Source organism: Psammomys obesus, unplaced genomic scaffold (assembly GCF_907164565.1).
Source record: "Psammomys obesus unplaced genomic scaffold, mPsaObe1.curated_primary_1811, whole genome shotgun sequence".
Taxonomy (NCBI): domain Eukaryota; kingdom Metazoa; phylum Chordata; class Mammalia; order Rodentia; family Muridae; genus Psammomys; species Psammomys obesus.
The window spans coordinates 17,414,250-17,436,788 of NW_026596091.1; the positions used below are offsets into that span (position 1 = coordinate 17,414,250).

General features: G+C 36.9%; 2 protein-coding genes across 3 annotated transcripts in view; one reads left to right on the plus strand and one right to left on the minus strand.

Moving 5' to 3' along the window:
- The window catches only part of Cep290 (centrosomal protein 290), a 96,492-nt gene extending 88,442 nt beyond the window's left edge, over window positions 1-8,050 (plus strand). The window contains exons 49-53 of the mRNA XM_055627832.1: window positions 2,157-2,298; window positions 3,272-3,345; window positions 4,073-4,167; window positions 6,858-6,937; window positions 7,823-8,050. Coding sequence (XP_055483807.1) covers window positions 2,157-2,298; window positions 3,272-3,345; window positions 4,073-4,167; window positions 6,858-6,937; window positions 7,823-8,047 — 616 coding nt within the window. The 3' untranslated portion in view covers window positions 8,048-8,050. The remainder of the gene's footprint in view (window positions 1-2,156; window positions 2,299-3,271; window positions 3,346-4,072; window positions 4,168-6,857; window positions 6,938-7,822) is intronic.
- On the minus strand, window positions 7,167-21,291 carry Rlig1 (RNA 5'-phosphate and 3'-OH ligase 1). Of its 2 annotated transcripts, none has more exons than XM_055627831.1 (7): window positions 21,068-21,291; window positions 15,230-15,347; window positions 12,856-12,951; window positions 12,121-12,237; window positions 11,045-11,242; window positions 9,619-9,788; window positions 7,167-8,711 (listed from the first exon to the last, which is right to left on the minus strand). In XM_055627831.1, exons 1-7 carry the CDS (start codon window positions 21,155-21,157, stop codon window positions 8,523-8,525), a joined length of 978 nt encoding a protein of 325 aa, XP_055483806.1. In that variant the 5' UTR covers window positions 21,158-21,291; the 3' UTR covers window positions 7,167-8,522. The 2 variants fall into 2 exon arrangements, with proteins under 2 accessions (XP_055483806.1, XP_055483805.1); XM_055627830.1 differs by having other exon boundaries at window positions 21,056-21,291.
- Between the last annotated feature and the right edge of the window lie 1,248 nt (window positions 21,292-22,539).

Sequence of the window (22,539 nt, forward strand, 5' to 3'; positions counted from 1 at the left end):
CTGTCTCATCCTATGTTCCCCTCCCCTCTCTCCTTCTTCTCAGAGAAGGGGAGGCCCTCATGGTTACCAATCCCACACTGGCACATCTTGTCAGCCAATTTTAAAGTGAAAAGAAAAGCTATGTAGGCATAATTGAGAGCAGTTGGTTTGACTGGCTGTAATCCTGGAGAAGAATCCCTTTTCTTCCTATCCTAACACTCCTTAGAGTAGTTAGTGTTAATACTCCTCTCCTGTAGCTCTCGCTTTCCTTTCTACAGTTGGGAAACAAGAGTTCTGTCAGAATGATAATGTTCAGATGAAATAACAACTGTAATTGTGTGAAGGGGAGAAAAAAGTGTCATCTTGGACCCTGTGGCTTTAAGCCAGCAGCTGTCAGTTAAGTTTTGGAGTCACTCTTTTTTTATGTTGTCACACATGGTGAGTGACTTTGAGATTTACTTTTTCCACAAATATGCACTCATCCTCTGCTGCCACAATGTGCTTAGATTGTTTCTTAAAAGTTCAGCTTAGGTTTCTTTAAGAGCCAGCTTCCATCACTTACAAAGATCTGCTTTTCACTGTGACATTTCATAAATTATATCCCTTTGTAGGTCAAGATATTTTTAACTGTGGAGATGACAGACTCTACCCTTATTTTTCTGTTGCCTTGTGAGGTAACAAAAATGATTACTTGCAGGCATGAAAAGAGTATTCAGTTTTAAGACAGTTGTAGGTTGATGGCACTATTTAACCTTAATTGAAGTTGGCTTTATATGTTAAATCACTCGTGAGTTCTTATTCTGAGAACTGCACATTGGCAACATCTCAGTAAGCATATGTCCAACTTGTTTTTAAGACACTCTTGCTGTTTATCCAAGGCTGACCTCTAACTCTGCCTTCCCTTTCAAATGTCCCAACTGTATTGACCTCTAAGAAGAGCCAGGTTCATGTATGGGCTATTTAGATGGGGTAATTTGATCAAGAAGATCTTTATTCTTAGGAGGCTTTCTTAGTCATTGTTCTATTGCTGTGAAGAGACACCATGTCCAATTCTTTATTTTTATTTTTATTTTTTTTTATTTTTTTTTTAAAAAGCATTAACTGGGGTCTTGCTTACAGTTTCAGAGATTTAGTACATTACCGTAGCAGGAGCATGATCTGTAGGCAGCAGACCTAGCAAGACTGGCCAAGCAAGGGTTTTTGATTCATCCTCAGTGACATACTTCCTCCAACAAGACCACAACTCCTAATCCTTCTAATCCTTTCAGAATTCTACGTTCTGGAGACCAAGCATTCATATATATGAGCCTGGGAGTGGGGGTGGGCTTGGCATTCTCATTCAAATCTCCACAGTGGCATTTTAACAAAGAAATGAAGTAGAGGAATGAGCTGTGGTAGTTTATATTATTACCCTTTGGTATATCTTGTCAAGTAAGAATGCCCTTCTAATCTGTGTTAAGGGCCATCTAAGATTTAAGTATTTAGGTAATCATAACTTGCCCTTCCTTATGCTGTCATTGTCAGATACTTTTTCTAAGTCAATACCTTCCCTTTTAAATTAGATGATATTACATGTTCTCTTATGGAAACGTTTGAATACAGTAAACACTGTCTTCCTGGAAGTATGTGCCTTTAGTAAAACTACTTGGGTCAAATTTTTAAAAATTTCTCGATTTGATTTCTTTAGGCCATTTATCATTTCCTTACTAGTCACAAATCTGTGTTGCTTCATACTCTCCGCAGCATGCACTGTTTGTCTCATTCATGCTTTTGAACAGCTTGCTCTGCCTGCACTGCCCCTTTGGGGTTTTCTACTAAAGAGCTCCTGGGGTAGAGAAGGGTACTAGAAGCCAGGAAAGAGTTTTGTAGTCTGATGAAATAGATAATTGTCTTATGCCTGAAGTAAGATAACAACCTAAAAGGTTTACAGTTGCCAAATTCAATCCCCACCTCTGATCTAAGGCTCCACAGGATCACTCTAATTTTCTATTTTAATTAGCACGTTAATTAGGGTGCTTATCCCTTAACACCTTTTAAGTTAACTACACAGCCAAAGGTTTGACAAAAAGAAGTGCTATAATATAGCCATGTATATTTTACTGTGATTTAGGCTGAATTTTTAAATTAATGTGATAAATTGCATATAATACCCATAATAATTTTTCTTCATGTTTTAGGATGTATGAGAGCAAGATAAAAGAGTTTGAAAGTGATATTGCCAAAAAGAATCAAAGCATCACTGACCTTAAACAGCTTGTAAGAGAAGCAATGGAGAGAGAACAGAAAGCTAAGAAATACACTGAAGATCTTGAACAACAGGCATGTAATAGTCCTTAAATGATAAAACAATGTAATACATATGAACAATCCCTGAATTGCCTGCAGGTGAAAAAAATGAACTCCTGACTAATGTCTCCCCTTGGAAACTCATCCAGTGAATGGTACTTACTTTCACTCACTTATCTAAGTCACAAGCAAGGTCATCACTGACTTCATTCTCTCGTTCTTCCACACCCTTTTCATATTAATCATGGCAAGTGTATTTTTAAAATATATCCCAAATCTGACTACCATTCAGGCTAGAAGCCATTATTTCATACTGAATGACTGCAGTAATTTTCTTATTGGTCCCTGGGCTTCTGGTTGCATCATTTCATGTTTTCTACACTACTAGTTTATTCTCCACAGTTGTCAATAATCCTGTAAAGCATATTGCAAATTATAGTAGTTCCATTCTGAGATTCTTCTAATGGCTCCCCATCACACTGGAATGAAACTAATACAGCTCTCTTCATTGTATCTATGTACAAGGGTAAACCTTTGCATTGTCTAATGGTTTTCCTAACACTAACCCTTTTAAACTCGTTTAAGCTTCCTATCTTTATACCTGCTTGCTCTGTCTAGAACCAGCAGTTCATGAGTGAACTTTGCTTAAATGGTCTTCAGAGATCCTATATAAGCACCCTGTCCTCCATAGATTCCTTTCTGGATAGCCTTTCTCCCTATGCTAATGTGTGACATCCTATTCTCATCCTGTCACAGTATCACTGCTTTCTTCTCTCAGTAAAAATTTAACAACTTTGCAAGAGATTCCAGCTACTCCATATGCTGGTTCCTCATGACCTAGGGGACATGCCTAGCCATGCAATAGTGAGTTGCTTAAGAAACTGATGCTAGAACACTATCCAGTGTTTTTCATGCTTCCAAATCTTACACTTTACTAAAGTTCTTTTTAAAACCTCTTATTTCCATGTTGAAAGTTTTATCTTCTAATTTTCCATTCTGCTTAAAGATTGAGATCCTCAGAAATGTTCCTGAAGGTGTTGAGACAGAGCAAGAGCTTGTACGGGAACTCCAGCTTCTTAGGTACATGTTTGACTTAAATTTTTTTAACATCATGCGTGCATGTGTGTGAGTGTGTATGTGAGAGAGTGTATGTATTTGTGTACGTGTTGGGGAGGGTGTGCATGCCACGTGCAAAGGAAGGTCAGGGGACAACTTGCAAGACTTGGTTCTCTCATTCCAAAAACTTAAATCAGGACATGAGCTTCACAGCATGCACCCTTATCCCCTGAACCATCTTACCATTTGTTTTTAGAAAATTACTTTATATAGCAATACTTGCTACACCTAAAGACTAGGGTTCTTCAAAGTTTAGTGTCATGCCATCCTTCTAATATATATACTATGTCTGGAAACAAAAAGGGAGAGGATTCCAGTACTAATATTTCCAGATTGTAAACTAGTTCAACTTTTTGTAGCAGCATAGAATTAAGCCTTATCATTCTAGAAGCAAATCGTAATGAAAGAGAAACAATGAATTCTATGCTTCTGGGAGTTTTTGCAGCCTCTTTTCATTGTAAGAAAACTACTCTTGAAAATATAATATAGGACTTATCCTAGTAAAAATTTAGTTTTTATGTTGTTTGGGAATTGGCAAATTACCTTGATGATCCTGCTGCCATCTATTCAGCATATCCTACCAGCATACACCATCAGAACTGTTTACCACTAGTTTATATGAAATGCCTATGTACTTTACGGAATGGCATCCATTGTTTATTTTTTCTAACGTGCTATCATTGTATTCTAGATTAGCCAACAGTCGGCTGGATAAAGAAAAGGCAGAATTAATCCATCAGATAGAAGTTAACAAGGACCAAACTGAGGCTGAAAGCAGCACACCTGGTAATGTATTCCATAAGGCTTGTTGGCTTTCCCAAGTTGTTTAAGTTAGGGCTTGCTTTTGTGTTTGTTTCTGTTCATTTTTGTCTCTAGTATCAAATACCTAATAGGAATATTCAGAGCCATTCCTCTCAGGCTATGAAAATATTCCAGTTTAGCACTTTGAATTGCCTAGACTACTAAGTGGCCTAAGTTTTTCTCCTTGTGATCCACCTAGGTGTTACAGACTTAGTCATAGTATATTACTAAGTAATGAATGCTGTCATTTGCTTCCAGTTTCTAAGTATAGTTCCTGTAAGCACTATGAAGGCTACTAATTGTTGTCTTAATGTTATTTTTTTTAAATGCATCTTTGATTCACTTTCATTCCTATTCAGAAGTTAGCAGTCATTCCCCTGTATCACAAAATTACAGACAAAACATTTTGTATGTGTGTACACATACAGAATATAGTTGATCTTCATTATTTGCAAATCTGTATTTGCAAATATAACTGTTCATCACAATGTATTTAAAATTTCATGACGCTTTTGCAAACAGGCACAGTGACAATTTTAAATAGTCTCCCATATTCCCACCCTATGAATAACAAGGTGGTGCTTGGGATTCTTGTTCATACAGAGGTGATCTAGGGAGGAGTACAGCTTTAGCCAGGTGGAGTTTGAATCCTAGCTCTGACACTTTTAATGGGGCAACCTCAGGAAAGTTGCTTAAGACTTCTGAATATTTTCTCTTAAAACTAAAGAAAATATAATCAGGATCAATTGTTTATAGAATTTAAGATGACAATTTGACTATGTATGCTTATGGATGTATTAGCAGATATCAAACCATTGCTTTTACCAAGTTTACAAAATAAAACTTTTACAAAGACAACAGACTTTTTACATACAATGAGTTTTGTGTATTTTTTTTTTTTCTGGAACACACTATATTCTAGCTTATCTTACTTCCTTTTGCTACAGAGATCTTTTAAGATGTGTACTTCACTCGTGTCTTTAATAATTCCATAGTAAGCTAAGTGAATGGATACCAGTGAACAGTTTACTCCAGGGTCCATGTTTAGCATAGTCCCAAAGCTTCTGGCATAACTGTACTGTACCTCCTAACCTAACCTTACCATTATCTGATAGTTTGAGGAAGGGTCATGTTCTTCCCTACGGGATTATATCAATTTATATCTGAATGATATTAAACTATTTCATACAGCTACTGTTGAGTCCTGATACTACTTTGTATTAATGTGTGATGTAATTTGTATCAGGCACCATACTAAGGGCTTTACAAAAATCTTTGCTTTCTTCTTAAAATGCCATAGGATCAATATTGTTTTATTTTACAGTTGATAAATGATTAATAACATATCCTCAAGATCAGGATAACTAGGAAGTGGCATAGGAAAGTTAAGCATTAATTTGATGAAAGTTGAGAACTTATCATGCCATCATGCCAGGTCTTAACCACTGTACTACTGTGTTTCTTGATAAATAAAAACAGCATTCAACTATCTGGAATTGATGTGTGAATGTAAGGAGATAGCTTGGTGTACTCTTAGCACAGTACCAAAGATCTGGTAATTCTGTTGACATTAGGCGGTTCTCTACTTTGTCTAAACCCAAGCCGTTATATTGTTTATGTCTTAAGTAAAGCGAGGAAAGAAAGCTGTCACATTTTAGAGTACTCTGCTACAAAACCAACCTTTTTGGAGGTTTCCAAATAAGCATTTTAAGATGAGGACATTTTAAATAACTTTCAGAATATGTTACACGTAATTTCTTGATGCATTATTTCACCATCAGTGTGTATAACAAATAAAGAACTCACTGAACTATGCACAAAATAACAAATATATGCATACATGTTTATTTGGTTACTATTTGCAGTAGCCAGGTTATAGAATCAGCCTGTGTTCATCAGCAAATGCACTGACAAAATGTGCCACATACATATATATAGGGGAGAGTTTTATTAAGCTGTAAAATTATATTTGTAAAAAATATATATATTTGAAAATGTAACTACACTTGATCAGTATAGTAGGCCAGTCTCAGGAAAGCAAATACTGTATCTTGTCTTCATATGTGGAGTATTCAGACTAATGTGTATGTGTATGTAACATGAAGAGAGAAGGGTTTTTTTTATGACTTGTTTGTTCTTTGTCTCTGAATTATAGAGGACCACCCAAAGCACTGCTGCACACTTGTCCTTATCGTGAAAATTTGCTTTTATTTCCTCATTAAACAGCTGATTTCCTACCAGACCATCAGGACTGTTCTCTTTCATCTGTGACACACACACACTTGTCTTAGAAGTGCTACACATAGTACAAAAAAACCCTACATGCCACAGACAAAGCTGTCTGGGGTGAGGGCATAAATGACCAGCTTATCATTTTAGTCCTTTGTTTGTATATTTATTATCTAACAAATTTACTGGTTGCAAGATTTTTCTCTCAAAAAAATTTCTCTCATATGAAAAAGAATAACCCATATTTCTAATACCTAGCAGCTACCCCTCAGTTTGCTTGCTGTGTGATGACCATACCTCCTTGTGGTAGCATACAATATGCCTAAGAAGTGTTCCTGCCACACAGGGCCAGATGATTACAGACTCTCAGCTTCATAAGTTTCCTGTCTATTCATTTTTAACTCATTCATAGTAAAGAAAAATAATTTTCATGACTATTTTGGCAGATTCTGATCAACTAAAGGAAAAGATAAATGACCTGGAGACACAGCTCAGAAAGTCAGACCTAGAAAAGCAACAGTTGAAGGTAATTCTTATTTATACCTAACTTTAGCATGGTCAGTATTTTGTGAAAATAGCTTTGAGAAACCATTTTTTATTTATTATCTGGACCATCTTTAAGTATGTACCAAAAAATTCATGGATTTACATCACATTTACCTTAATATTACTAAATATATTGCCTGACTCATTATTAAGCAGTAGCTAGCAACAGAAAAAAAAAAAAAAAAAAAAAAGCAGCAGACAAATAGAAAGGACTAGAGAATAAATTTATTTTTAAATTGTTAACAAATGTACCTCTCAACAGTTTTTTATTTTCTTAATTTGTGGGTCATGTTTGGAAAAGTTAAGAAAAGTGCTAAGAACTTTTTGAAATTATTTTCAGGGATCTTTTCCTTAAAACACTTCTGGTCTCTACCTTAAGACTCGAGAAACACAAGTCTGGTAGTGAGCACTGGCTGCTCATCCCTGGGTAGTGTGAACAAGCCATTAGCACTCACATTCCGAATCTTCACCAGGTGCTTAACTTCTGCAAGTCCCAGAGTTTCCATGATCATAAATATTATATATAAAAGATTAAAAAAATCAGAACTTTAAAAAAAATACTGAAAACTCTTAAGATAATAGCTTCAAAATACTGAAAACTCTTAAGATAATAGCTTCAATGCTGTGAAGAGCAAAGTCCTTTTTGCTTGCTTGAGAATATCTGATGCAGTTTAGAGAAAGATTTGATTTTATAATTTAGTGCAAGATGTCAGTTGGTACATTACTCATATGATACAATGAAATTTTATTAACAAACATCTTAAATATTTTGCTTTATATTTTACTGTTATTTGATTGTTCATGTTAGTAGTCAAATGTCCTAAATTTCAAACCAAAAACATGTTTTCCTATATATAACTTTCAGGAGGAAATTATTAAGCTGAAGAAAGAACTGGAAAATTTTGATCCTTCATTTTTTGAAGAAATTGAAGACCTGAAGTACAATTATAAGGAAGAAGTAAAAAAAAATATTCTATTAGAAGAGAAGCTACAAAAACTTTCTGAACAGTTTGGATTTGAATTACCGAGCCCCATTGCTGCTTCTCAACAGTCAGAAGATGGAGAAAGCCCTATCAGTTTCCCTATTTAGTAAAGGCCTCATTTAACTGTAGATTTAAAACTTTTATGACAAAAAGTTTTAGCTGGAAATCAAGCAGACTATGAACTAGAGAATTCACATCTCAAAATATTGTATTTTTGCTTAAAAATAAAATATTTAGTTTTAACTTGGTAGAAAATATATTTTTGAAGATTTCAATAATTTATGATCATACAGTGCATAATGAGCTATGATAAATATTCCTATTTTCATGTCTTAAAATTTCTAAAAGCATAAAGGTAAACTTGTAATAATTTTACTATTGTGATTATTTTATACTTATTGTGTCAAGATAGTCAAATCCTAGCTATGATTTCTATAAATACCTAGACACATAAGTGTTTAGAATTTATGACATATGTTTTTCCAAATAGCTAGCAAAATTAAATTGAAGCTTTTAACCTCTGTAAACATGTCAGACTGTTCAATATTGGAAAATCAGAATAATCCTAACTATATTCCCTTTTTATACATCAAGTATTATATCTTTGAGCCTAGCAAATTTCTGTTTATCTATTTTTGAAAACCGACTAAACAAGCACTCATTATCAAAGGCAAAGTCATATTTGTTCAGGTTCATGTTAATAACAACTGGCTTGGAATTCATGTAAGTATCAGCAAGTGGCCAGCACAGACCAAGATGGTGGCGATGGACCTGTAAGGAGAAAAAATGGTGTTAGCGTTAGTCTGGAAATAACAACTTACTTGTAAATACATGGTACCTCCCAGGCACAATGGGAAGGTCTACCTTTTCCTATTCTTAGTTTAATTAAATGTCATAGCTGTTATTTTGACATAGTGCTGTGTGTCTTCCCCATTAGAAGATGAGCTTCCGGAAGGCAGAGAAACTGTCTTGATAATTCTGCCGGCAGAGAAATTGTTTTAATAATTCTGCCAGTCCTGAAAATTGCCAATAGCATAATCAGGGGCTCCTCCAAAATTTAATGAAAATAGAGTCTGTTGGTGAACACAGGGTTTTGGAAACAACAACAACAAAAAAAAAACAGCACAAATGTGAGCCAGGTTCTAGAGTTGCCAAGGAGAATATTTGTGGCGGAATGGTTGGTTAAGACATTGTTGTGTAGCTATTTCCTCCACATGAAAACATCCTCTCTAGAGCTCCCTTTTTAAAGACTCAGGAAGTAAACATATGTCACTAATCTCAGGAAGTTCCCTAAAACTTTGAAGTTCCCCAAAACTACCTGCACAGTTCCATGAGCACTAACAACAGCTGGAGAGAAGATTCTACCCCCAGGGATCTGGAAGCTGCCTGCAAAAATGCACAGGGAACTCCATATGCTACATGAAGCCCAAGGAAGGTAACATATCAGCAAATGAACTCGGAAGCACATCTGGACTAGCCAATGCCCAGCCCAACACTGACTGTGTATCAGTCTGACACTTTCCATAAAACTGACTCTGTTTTAGCCTGTAAGAATGATGGCATATGAAATTTAATGGAATTATACTAACTGCATGCCAGATTTAATGCAATCTGTACAGAGAATCGGAGTGTTACATCTTTAAGAACAAAATCTAATTTAAGCTGTTTTTGTCATTACCTTAATTAAACAGCCATCACCGCAATGCCATACAATCCCTTCAATTTTACCCTCTCTGCAGTCTTCAAACCAGGACAGCAGGTCATCATGTTTCAGTGTAGGCAGATTTCTGACTTGGAATGCTCCATGTGGTGTAAGACAATGTAATGGGTATTTTTTGCTTCCTAGTCCTAAATGATAAAACTTGCCATTAAAAATTTTCAATTATATTCTTTTCAGAAAGACGGATAAAATGTGTTTCCCCAAATGTATAAATGTCTAAACATTCAGGAATAATGTTAACAAAATTTCCTATACAGAATAATCCAAGTACATTGTCCTTTTCTACTCAAGTGTGGGACTTCTTTTAAAAACAACTCTAAATTCCGTGTTCATGTACTGTCTACGTGGGGAGCCAGCAAACCGACCTGTAGACCAAGTCCAGACAGACACCTATTTGTAAACATAGTTTCAATAGGATGCAGCCTTATTTATTAAGTTTTACTGATAGCCCATTTCAAAGATACAGTTAATAAAGTTTAAAATACTGGCTAGCAAACATTTTTTTACAAAACAGAATTGTTAGCACGTGTTATATCATTAGCTACATTCTGCTTTTATTCAGTTTACCTAATATCTTTGATCCTGTATCTTACTACCCATCAATCAAGCCTACTGAAATCTGGGTTTACATACGGTTCTGTGGAATATAGGTGTGTGCTTGTCTATACACTACACTGTGAGATAGTAGGTCAACACTGAATATATTCACTTGCTTTCCACCTATTTTGAAAAAGGGTGTTTCACTGTACTTGAAGCTCCGTGATTCACTGTCTTCTCTGTGAGGCCCAGAGAGCTTCCTACCTATACCTCTCTAGCTCCTGGACTAGAGGCATGCACCACTGTGCCCAGCTTTTAATGGGGCATTAGGAACCAAACTCTTATGGACTGGGCCACCTCCTGACACCTTCAATCTGCTTTTGATCTCTTTAGAATTGTTATTACAGTTTTAGTGTCTTTATTTTATTTTATGATTCTCCTTTCAGCTTTGTACCCCAGAATGCCACTGATTTACTCAATTCATTATGGTACATGTTCTGATGGTTTATATAGTATCTATTGCCAATTTTTACTCTACTCTGTGTTTGTTAATGACCTAACAGGGAACAGTGCATTTTCACTCAACTAATTTACCTAAAATTGTTAAAACTTATAAGAAAAGCTGCAGCTCAGTAATTACTTTTCATGCACAAGGAAGGATAATAGGGTAATGCCAGCATTTGCAATAATAAATCAAAATTATTTTCCATGTATCACTTTTTCCATGAACATAAGATTTTCAGAAACGGGTGTGCTCTAGGAAATGGACACAAATGCATTTATTACCTCCACAGTATGTTTCTCAATCTGAGAGTAGGACATCTCTTTATAAAACACCTTCCCTTACCGTATGGGTTTCCGTTGATATTTGTTCCTATCAGTTCCAGGGTTTGTTCTAAAAGCTCTGACAAAGGCACGGCACTAATTTCCAAAAGTGCAGGGTCATCAGCATGGTGCCTTAGTACCAGGGCAATCCCAGATTCATAATCCACTACAGACGAGTGCCAGCAATATTGCTTGCTGCTCTTTTCTACTGGCACCCAACCTGTTATTGAAGAAAAAATGATTCTCATCACATTGGTTCTATTAAAAGATACAGGCTTTTTAATTTTTTATTTTTTGGTTATAAATATCTCTTAATTTCTAGATTCCCTACCATACAGCCACTTAAAATCAGTGGGAAAGTTAACAATTTTACTGTTTTTCTTGATAATCACAAAGGATTCATTTACTTGTTTATCCTTTTGGTTAGTAACATGAATTAAACATATTCTTTAAAAAATCATCTTGGTTCAGGAGCAACTGAAAACTATACTGAGCATTATTTTTTTTTAATTTATTTTAGCATCTTTTCTAACTGCCTGGTATTGTCAAAACTTTTCTCATTTAATAAAGTGAGTCTCTTGCTTTCGCTCCCCTCCCCCCCATCATGTTTCTCTCTTTCTCTCTCTCTCCATCTCCATGCAATAAACCTCTTTCACATAATAATAATAATAGTGAGTTTTCTTTCTAGCGCCCTTCCAGTGTCAAAGACAACAAATAGATACATTAGGTGCTCCACAGTTTACACTATTGTTCCAATCATGCTGAACAGTTTACTGATTTTCTGTTTGTTGTTACTGTATTTACTTTTATTGCTAGAATAAGCTCCTTCAATATGGAAATCTTGCTACAAATAAAGAAACAAGCCACGCTGACCAAAATCTCATAAAATATGTGCATTCTTTAGAAAAATTAAAACCTGAAAGGCCATTCTTTCCTTCATTTTTAATATAAACTGTTACACTTGTCAATAAACTAGAAATTTTGTACTGTAAAAATAAATAAAATGAAGATCTAGATTAAAACAAATTTTGGATTGGATCTTTTTTTTGTTTGTTTCTTATACTAAACACAAAACATATTTGGGAGACTATATGATACCAGGAATGTGTCCGTTTTCATCAGGTATTGGCTTCCCATTCTGTTTTTCTATTTCCTTTGCTGGTATCCAGGACTCTGGGACAGGCTTGAAATCTTCCTCAGTGTTCCAAAGAAACTCTACAAAGAGTAGTTAAACACTTGATGCTGTTGCTTTAAGATGTGAAATATGAAGCAGACGAAGTGGAAGTAGCAAATACAACATCACTCTCAGGTGTGACAGGTCCTCTATTATCACTGCCACGTGACTACTTTCCAAGTTAGGGAACCAACACTGTAAATATTCAGCCTTCAATATACTGCAAATTATACACACTGTAGTTTAAAGTAGCCAGCATTCTGTGGGGATTTATGAGTTTTAATGAACTTGCTACCTAGTACTATATATGGATAAAAGTGAGTATAGGTAGGTAATAAATACATATGCAATACATAGTGATCAGTACAATAATAAAAATTATTCTCTTATATTCATAACATGACTTAGAAAAATATAAAAATCAAATAAGAACATATAATACTGTATATTTAAATAAAATAGATTGTTTTTTTTTAGTAATCGTGTGTGTATGTCTGTGTATCCCTGTCTGCCCACCTGACTGTCAGGGTGCTGTCAATTTTTTTATTCACAGAATATATATGTCAGGATGGAAATTCAAGATGGTTAAACACAGAAGAACCATAGCAATAAGCCACAAATTTCAAATTTTTAATATGAAAAGTTAAAAACCCACTAACCTTTTGACCTTTCTTTGGAATGTAGAATTTTTTTAAATCTTTTCTCAGCTTGCTTGTTAGGTTTTCTATCCAGTCGAGCCCAAAGATAGGGCTTACCTAAAAATGTAGCAATAAAAGAAAAATTCAAGAGGAAACAAAATTCATCTTCAAAGACATTTCAGTGTTAAAAAAAAAAAGGGGGGGGTCTTCTCTGTAAGAAAACCAACAGCCCTGAAAGACAAAGGAACTACACAATCCAAGATGCACAGCACTGGGTCATGATTCCAGTAAGTGAAAGGCTGCAATTCCTCTGTTTAATGAGGAGTGAGAAAAATGCATGACCCTCCTATCAGAATACCCCATGTCCCTTCCTAAATTCTCCAAGTGAGAGCAGAACCAGGTGTTTGTGTTCACACGCTCCCCTGAACGTTACACTGCACTGTGGGGTTAATTCTGGCAGACACAGCATCAAGTCGACCCGCCTGACATGGCTAAGTCTTTAGGCACACTGATGAAGGGGGTTGCTTTGTAAGCCCCGGTGTGAGGAGTCTGGGGGCACTATGCCAGTACTCCTTATTGCTAACAGTGACACAGGTTTCACTGAGAATCCTGGAGAGCTTGCTTTTGCCCCTGCTTACTACTTAGCTTGGAAGATCCCCATGTGACAAACAAAACCAGAAAATTCCACAACTAAGACTCCACTTCAAGTTCCTGATTCTGAAGTGTTACCTGAGCACATTAGTGGTTCCTACTCTGAGAGAAATGTATCCTGCTGCGGCTATAAAACAGAACAAAATACAGATTGTCCCTGGCAGCTCCACACCTGCTGTTCTGTGACAGTCTTACTTCTGATATCCTTATTTTATTATGTATTTATCCATTTCTCATCTTTGGTTCTGTGAGCATTCTTGAGCATAAAAACTCCAAACACTTAATTTTTCCCATCATGCACATCATACATATAAATATAAGAGCCCGAGAAATACTAAATATGAAGATCAGAGGTTCATAAATATAGTTATTATTACAATACTATTACTAGCTATGCATACACATAAGATAAAGAACTATATTAAAATTACAGTTTCTGGTTGAATGGACTTTTTGTTTTTACTTCTAAACATACAAAAATACATTTCACTCATTTCATTAGGATGGCTACTATCACCAATAATAATAACAACAGTAGTAGTAATACTAGTAGTCGTCCTAGAAAGAATATGGAAAAACTAAATATCTAGAAGCAAGAACTTCTAGTGTAACCATTATGGAAAATGAATGACGGGTACTCAAATTTTCTAAATTAGAATTAACATATGATCCATTAATCCCACGTATAGGTTCATACCCCAAAACCTGAAGGTAGTACTTCAGGAGACTAATTTAGCATTATTAGTTGCGTTATCCACAATGGCTTCAAAGTTGGAGCAACCCACATGCCCATCAGTGCCTGAATTGAACAAGATGTGATATGTATATATTAAGCAATCATAGAAATGTATGTGATCTGATATCATCCAATATGGACTAAGAGTGAGCCAGCCACAAAGAGGCAAATTAAGAGAGACAAAGTGGAATGGGATAAGAGGCCTGGGGAGGGGAGGTGGGCGAGGGAGCCCTACAAGCGGTTTTAGTTCTAGAAGATGTCATATTCTGGAGGTGAATGGTGGTGATGGTACAACCATGTAAATGTCCTCAATGCACTGAGTTACACACCATTTTAAAGTACATGACGACAGCAAATTTTTATGTGTATCTTACTTTTCACAGTTGAAGAAAGTTTAAAGTGCATTTGAGAACATTCCTTGACACCAAGGAATGTATCTAGCTCATTCATTTACATTCTTGTGACAGGAACAGAGTTAATTTCACCATCCATTAGTAATTACAAACAACAGTTCTCTCTTTTCAGTGTACCTTTTCCCCTTAGTATTATCAATGTGGGCTTTTATTTAAAGGATGTAACTGATCAGACACCTGGTCGAAGGTAATAAAAACACTGGAAATAGCACTAGGATGCTGCAATGCGAGCAAGGTTCAGAGTTGGACAAAATCAGGTTCCTTTACTGTTCAGCCATTCAGTAACTGAATGGTCTTTGAGAAATCATGAACCTGGCTGAGACTCACTTTCCTCATCAGTGACACAGAAAGGCTTACCCTGCAAATGAGGGTCCATATAAGACCTGTTTATCAGGCTACCTGTCCTTTCATGGGTATCAAGTTAAGCACACATCTTTCATCCCCCAAGAAAAGTAAATATAATGACTGTGATTTTTTTTATTCAACTACTATAGTTAAGTTTTCAAGAGTTAAGATAAATATCCATCTTAGGTGTTACAAGATTTATACATGATTAAGATAATACTTTTAGTAAACATGATAGTTGTATTTTTACCTTTGTAGTTAGTAACATAACAACATGTTCCATCCACTTTTTCTGTTGCAATTGCATTGTATACATCTGCATCTAACGCCTTTTCACTTAGAGTTTCAGTTGCCAAAACTTTAAATGGCTTAAAAGAGAGAAAAAAAAACAACAAACTCGTGTGAGATACACAGCCTCGGTCTTCATTACACAGGCTCACCTGAATTATGCCTAATTTCATTAGTTCTGAAGCTCTGTCTCCTTTCCGTTCTGCAAGAAAATTTGAAGGAATTTATTTTATGAAGTATCCTGAATGATTTGCACGTTTTAAAAAATGCCTGCCTATGTCCCATTCTGTAGTCCAGACTGACCTAGAATTCATGATCTTTTCCTATAGCCTCTAGTTCTGGGATTCCCCTCCTGTCCTACCATACCAGCTCACCTACTCTTTTTAGCGTGTTCTCAGTAAAATTTAACTTCCACACAGACTGTTGAGTATTTATATGCTTCTCATCCACCACAACAAAAGCAGGAATGCTGCCTTATTCTATGTTGCACCCTCAGCACAGGCTCAAAATGAATAATCCCATTGTTTGTGATTATGCACTACAGTAAGCATTGTTCTTGACACTGGTAATACAGAGAAGGGTGGACAAAGAAGTGCCCAGCTTTAGTGAAACTTACACTTGAGAGGAGTATGACAGCAAGGAGTTCTAAAGAGGAAAAGGACAGAAGACTGATACATGGAGTCCACTGTGGCAGGAACAACTTCTGAGGAGATTTGCTATGTGGGGAGGAAAGGCGCACAGTCAGCACGTTCTTGTGTCTGAAGAATGCAAGTCAGCACGTGTGTTCGGGACTAAGTACAGGTAAAGTAGATCACACGCTTCCTTAATTCCAGAGGGTTTTTCCTGCTGTTTCAACACATGTATTCACCAATCATAATTCGCCACACTCCAAAATTAAGTCTACTGTTCAAAGATGATATATTTACAAAGGGTTTTTTTTGTTTTTTTTTTTAATCATGCTTTGTTCTTAGTTGTAGTAGGAGTCTAGGGATGTCCTCTGTCTCAGGCCACATTTTCAGAAAACGAGACAATAAAGATGACTCGTATTTTAAGTTTTTGAAAGACTTTCTTGCAAAGCTGAAATCCACATGTTTACCATAGAAAACATGTAAAGTTAAAATATATAAAAGTATAAACAAGAAGTCATCAATGATCTCATCACAAAGATGTCACAAAGATATATATCACTAAGAAGCTTTTGGCATAATTCTAGTCTTTTCAATATCCCTTCCCTTAAAACAGAAACAGCAATTTCTAAAATTCACAAGTTATTTAAAAAGGCAAAGGCAAAGTCCTTCATGAATGTACCCTTCTTATGAATTTCCTCAACTACATGATAGAACATTACATTTCTCTTTTCTTAACATGTCATCTCTGATCAACTGAGATCAAACTTCACATCACAGATTTAAGAATCACGTTAAGGCACAGGGATGTAGCTCAGTGGAAAAGCATATCCCTAGCATGTGTGAGACTCTAAGCTTGATACTTAAGTTGCTAACGTACAAAACCAATCACAAGGAACGAGGCAGATACCTCAAGTAGGTAAAGGACTTGTGCAAGCACAAGGACTTGAGTTCTGATTCCCCAAACCCAAAACCCGTATTTAAAAATTGTTAAAAGCCTGACGTGACATACAAAAGGCAGAGGTGGATACATGAGATTCTTGGCATGTGCTGGCCACTCAGTCTAACCAATCAGTAAACTGTAGGTCCAGTGAGAGACCATGTCTGAAAACAAGGTGGGAGCTAATGAGATGGCTCAGCAAATAGGTGTTTGCCATCAAGCCTAACCTGAGTTTTTAAGATTTTGGACAAAGATGGTAGAAGGAGAGCACTGACTGAAAAAAAAAAAAATTAAAAAATAAAAATCAAAATTGTCTTCTGACTTCCACATGTCCCTACATACACACACACACACACAACAAATAAATGAAAAAAATTTTGAAAAAGGAGCATAATTGAGGAAATAGACCTCTGGCCATCAGATACACAAGCACGCATGATTGTACATACACAACCACGCACACACACACACAAACACACACACACACACACACACACACACACACACACACACCTGCCAGCCACCAAACAGAGATCTTAATTCCCAGAGCCAGTTTATCCTTAATTCTGCTTTTAAATGGTAAAGACATCTGGCTGAATTATAAAGCTCAACAAGTCTTCTGAGAAAATACAGCATCTGCCAAAAACAGAAGTTTCTTATCATTAACAATATGACAAAGTTGCATCTACTGTGGTTTTCAAGTTCTTAGTTTAAAATCTCCGAGAAGGAAAACTGCCTTTATAAAAACAAGTCTCATATATTTAACTTCTCTTGGAGAATAATTTTCCTCACATTTACCAGATATTCCTACGCAATCTTGTGAAAGTCTTTTACTTTCTAAGTTTTCTCTGAAGTCTCACTATCTTTTTTTTTTTTTAGATAAAGATACTTGAATTTAATTAAATATATAGAGGCTGTATATTAGTTACTCTTCTCTTTTCTGGAAAAAGCAATTTAAGGAATGAAGGGGCTGTTGTGGCTTAGGATTCAAGATACAGCCCATCAGGCAGGGAAGTCAGGCAGCAGCAGGAACTTGCAGTGACTGAAGTCTCACTATCTTGTTCCTCTAAGAATCTCTGTGGTTACCCATTCAACTAAGTGAGGGAATCTTTTTATGAAATGCTTTTTCCAGGATTAGGCCAACTTTAAAGAAACGACACTCACTGTCATTGCGTCCCCTGTGAGACTTCCAAGCACAATTATGGTAAATCCACCCCTGATGATCAAAGTGGCCCATCCTTGCACTGAAACACTCCGGGGATGCAGCGCTACTCCAGGTCTGTTCTTTGCACAATGCACACTGAGCATCTGGGGCCGACTTCGCTTTCTATTTCTATCCCTCCCAGTTTTCATGCTTAAAAACCACCAACAATCACTTGCCTACTCTTTCTTTTCAATTTTGTTTGCTTTCCAAGTATTCACTTCTTGTTCCTTCCATATTTACCCACAATTAGTTGTTTATAAATTTCATTCATGATATTTAAAACTGCTGGGCTGCAATGTCCTCCTCTGTGGCCTGGCAAGGCTGCTTCTACCTCAGGGAGGGGTGTAGGGAAGAGTCGGGGGGGGGGGGGGGGGATGGGGAGGACATTGCAGCCAGTCCTGATGAGACCTGAGAAGCTAGAGTCAGACGGAAGGGGAAGAGGACCTTCCCTATCAGTGGACTTAGAGAAGGGCAGGGAGGAGATGACAGAGGGATGGTGGGACTGGGAGGGAATGAGGGAGGAGGCTACAGCTGGGATGCAAAGTAAATAAAATATAATTAATGTAAAAAAGGAAAAATTTAATTAAAAAACTCCTGGGCCAATTCTAAAAAAAAATAAATTAAAAAAAATAAATTTCATTCATGACTTTGCTACTCTCAAGAAGAAAGTAAAGCATTGGGATGGAAGAAAAGACCATTTCTGAGATTTATACAACTTTTTAGCTATAATTTTTACTTCTGAGAAAAGTTTATGCTAGGATACTATAGTCATTCTGTTACTGATTTACTACTTTGTGTGAGGTACATATATGTATATTTGTGTGAACATGTGTTAGTTCATGCCTGTTTGAGTACATGTGGAAACCAGAGGTCACTGGGTGTCCTCGATTATCCACGTTACTTTCTAAGATGGTCTCTCGCTGAACTTAGAACTTAGTGGTTTGGGAAGGTAAGCTCTAGGGCTCTCCTGCACCTCAGCTCTATATAGCCCTGAGATTACAGACATGTGGGTGGTGGGGATCAGAACTCAGTTCTCATGCCTGTGTAGCACAAACTCTACCAACTAAGCCATCTCCAAGGTCCATGATATACTAGTTTAAGATCAATCTGTTGTCCATTTATGACACAGGTACCAGGAAGTATAATGCTGACAAACAGTGGCAAACTGTTAGTCTAATATCAGGTGCGTGCATACGTGCGTGCGTGTCTTTGTGTGTGTGTGTCTTTAAATTTGCAAAACTGCAAGGAGGATTACTATCCCCAATGAGATTTTGATGACTGTAAACTGTTCTGCCTTGGAGATCATTCTCTACCATGGTTTGCTAGTTACATGGTCAAAAGATAACACAAGACTTTGAAGGGCAGAAGAACTTATCCTTTCCCAGAGACCAAACTCGAGAGAAAAATAGGCAATGAAGAGCAACTGGGCGGTATGCAGTTTCTTGGGAGAGCTAATGACTGGGAAGGCTAAGCTCATCAAATTTTATTAGGATCTACTGAAAAACTCTAGAAGTGAGTCAAACAGAATGGACAGCCCGAGAAAAGCATTAATGAGTCTTCTTGACTTGTTCATGGGATGACAGGATGTTGCACAAACAAGAACTCCACATTGAGACTTTAAAATAAATTGGCCTCACCTAATGAGAGACATTAGAATTTAATTTTTTGGACACTATGCTGCAAACATTACTATAAGATAGTTTCAGTTGCAAAGAGATCAGAGGGTTTTTTGTTTTGTTTTGTCTTCTAGTACACAGCACTTTTAAAATTACTTCCTCCCCTCAATATACAAAGCTGGGAGTCATGATTAAAATGAACTATTATCAAGGATGATAATGTTTAATAGTTCTTGGATTTATTATCTCTGTTCTAAATAGCCAGCAATACAGACACTGAGAACTAGTCTTGGGGCTTTACAAGAAAAAATACTGTGACACTCCTGGGTGGCAGGTACAGCCATTAAGAAGTACAAAAACAACATCGTGAAGTTTTAAGTGTAATAACGATTGCAGTAGAAAGGAATACGAAAAGACGTTAAAAGTAAAATGTAAAAAAAAAATCAAGGTTGATGGAAAACTGGTACAGAGACACTCGGGGTCCTTACTGTATCCAACAAATATTAATTCATGTGTCAAGTTCTAGCAGTGGGACGAAAAGATATCGGAGCTTCTGTGTGTTAAAGGCCACTTAATCTAAAAGGCAATAAAGAGGCCCATGAGAAAAGAAAAATGAGGCTCTTAGGAGGGGGAATAATAGAGCACAAAAAAGGCAAAGGATTCTCGGAGCGGGAGGTTTCAAGCTCAGGAAGACGGTAAAGCCTGTTGAGATGGAGAAGTAACAACCAAAATTATGCATGAAAATCCCACATGGAAATCTCTTATTTGGTATGAAGTAAAAAAGAAAAAGAAAAACGAAAAGACCAGAGGGGTCAGTGGTACGGTGGTAGTGTTGAAAGAGTGGAATTCATTTCAGATGCACACGCGGATCCTGAGTTGAGAGGTTAGTAACTTTGCCACGTATATGAACCACACAGATAGAAGCTACCTATATAGCCATACACTTGCTTTCACTAAAGGCTCACTAGGTGCAAACAAGACGACTAGGAAACCTTGGGGTGGGAACCCAAAAGTTAGAATTTACACGAAATTACACGAGGTGTGATCTGTGTGACCTAGTTAGGCTAGCTGTCACCACTGCCATGGGTTCCTGGGACACAACAGGCAAACAATGCCTTCCCATCAGCCTCTAGATCGACAGTCGGTCCAAGTTAGACTGCCATGATGCTTCATTACCCAGGTGCGACATGGGTTTTCAGACCTGCCAGATCATGTTTGAATCACCCAATCAGGGAAAAGAAAATTAAAACGGAATCTCCCACAACGCTCCTTAAAACTAAGAAAATCCAAAGAGCTGAAGGTCGGGGTACATGGGAACTTCGCCCAAACCTCCCCGGTAAAACCTGCGGGGTTCCCGGGACGCAGCGCAGCGCAGCGCTGGAGGAGCCTTCTGGCAGCTCACCCGGCCGGGTACCTGATGCTCCCGCTTGGCCGAGGGTTCAGCTTTCACTTCCGTCACAAACACGCACGGCATCTTCCGCTGCACCGAGCCCAGGCGGCTCATCGCGCCCACGAGCAACCTGTCCCTCTGCGCCGGGTCCGGGCGTAGGAAGTTGTGCAGCAGCCTCCAGGGAGAACGCTACACTGTCCAGCCCGACGATCCAAACAGCGCCCGCAAAGCCCACCCCATCCAGGGGCGGGGACGCACCACCGGAAGCGACCGTCTAGTCGTGGTGCATTCCGGGAGTTGTAGTGCAGCTGTGAGGCTACAGAGCCTGCGCCTCCACATGCTATTCCCTACGTTTTGATAACCAAAAAAAAAAAAAAAAAAAAAAATGTTGCTTACATAGCTGCGACAAAGTAACTGCGATATTATGGGAAATTAATGTCAGGTTGTAAGTGATGAATCGAATCACTTAGGCTGCAATTTAGCGCGTTCCTACTGAAACTCCCCTACCTGCTTGTTCTCTTAAATCTGGAAACCACAGAAATTTAGGAAGAATTTTCGAACATTTCCTAATGTTCAGATAGAAAACCCGAATTCCCCGAAAAAACATTAAAACAACGAAACAAAAAACTACAATTAACAACTGTTTTGTTTGTTTTGTTTTGTTTGTTTGTTTGTTTTAGTTTCTGTTTTAATTAATCGCCACATAGTGTATAATTTGGTTCTCCGTGTCCTTTCCAGTGAAACTAAATTTAGACAAATCCAAAACCATAGAAATATCAACAAACAACATTGTCAATTTTTTTTCCTGGGAATGCAACAAAGGACTTGAGTTGAAATAGTTTCACTTACTGTCCAAAATAACATTAGATGGAAATAATAAAATGAATGCTTGAATAAGAAACATATTCTAGTAGTAGACATATATTTGACCTTAAAATCTTAGATAATTGGAAAAACTAATTTATATTTTTGTAATTATTTTATTATTCCAATTTATATTTTTATTAATGTCTTATCATCATATCCAACTGCCTAGTATTTTACTTCAGCTCTTGGAAAAAATAACTTTCACTTCGAAGCATATATATATTATATATACATATATATATATATGTATATGTATATATATATCAGGGGACTCTCAAAGAATAAAATATTCTGAAAAACAAGTTCATAGTTTTGTGATTGCTAGATTCGGAAGGAAGGAAGAACTTGGTAGTTTTACAATCTTTCTCTTCTGGTGCCTATTTTTTTTCATAGGTGAACAAACATTTTACACAAAACAAAAGGCACTGAAGGACTGGGGTGTTGAGAGTGTACCAGTGTGTTTCTGGCTCTGTACTGAAACCAGAAACTTATTGTTATTCTAAAGTTAAGTGTTGGTACCATCTTTGAGCCTCTAGAGGAATCCAAAGCAGCAGCTTGTCTTGTGTGTCTCAGACAATTAAATGACCTTTAAAACTCTCAACTGTCATTTCCCAAACTGCCACAGAATA

Excerpts from the sequence above, each read along its gene's own strand:
- Rlig1 (XM_055627830.1), bottom strand. The coding sequence starts at position 21,157 with ATGAGCCGCCTGGGCTCGGTGCAGCGGAAGATGCCGTGCGTGTTTGTG. Across the intron at positions 11,243-12,120 it reads TGAAAACGGACACATTCCTG|GTTGGGTGCCAGTAGAAAAG; the intron begins GTATCATATAGT and ends CTTCAATAACAG. Across the intron at positions 8,712-9,618 it reads GTGATGGCTGTTTAATTAAG|GTCCATCGCCACCATCTTGG; the intron begins GTAATGACAAAA and ends TTCTCCTTACAG.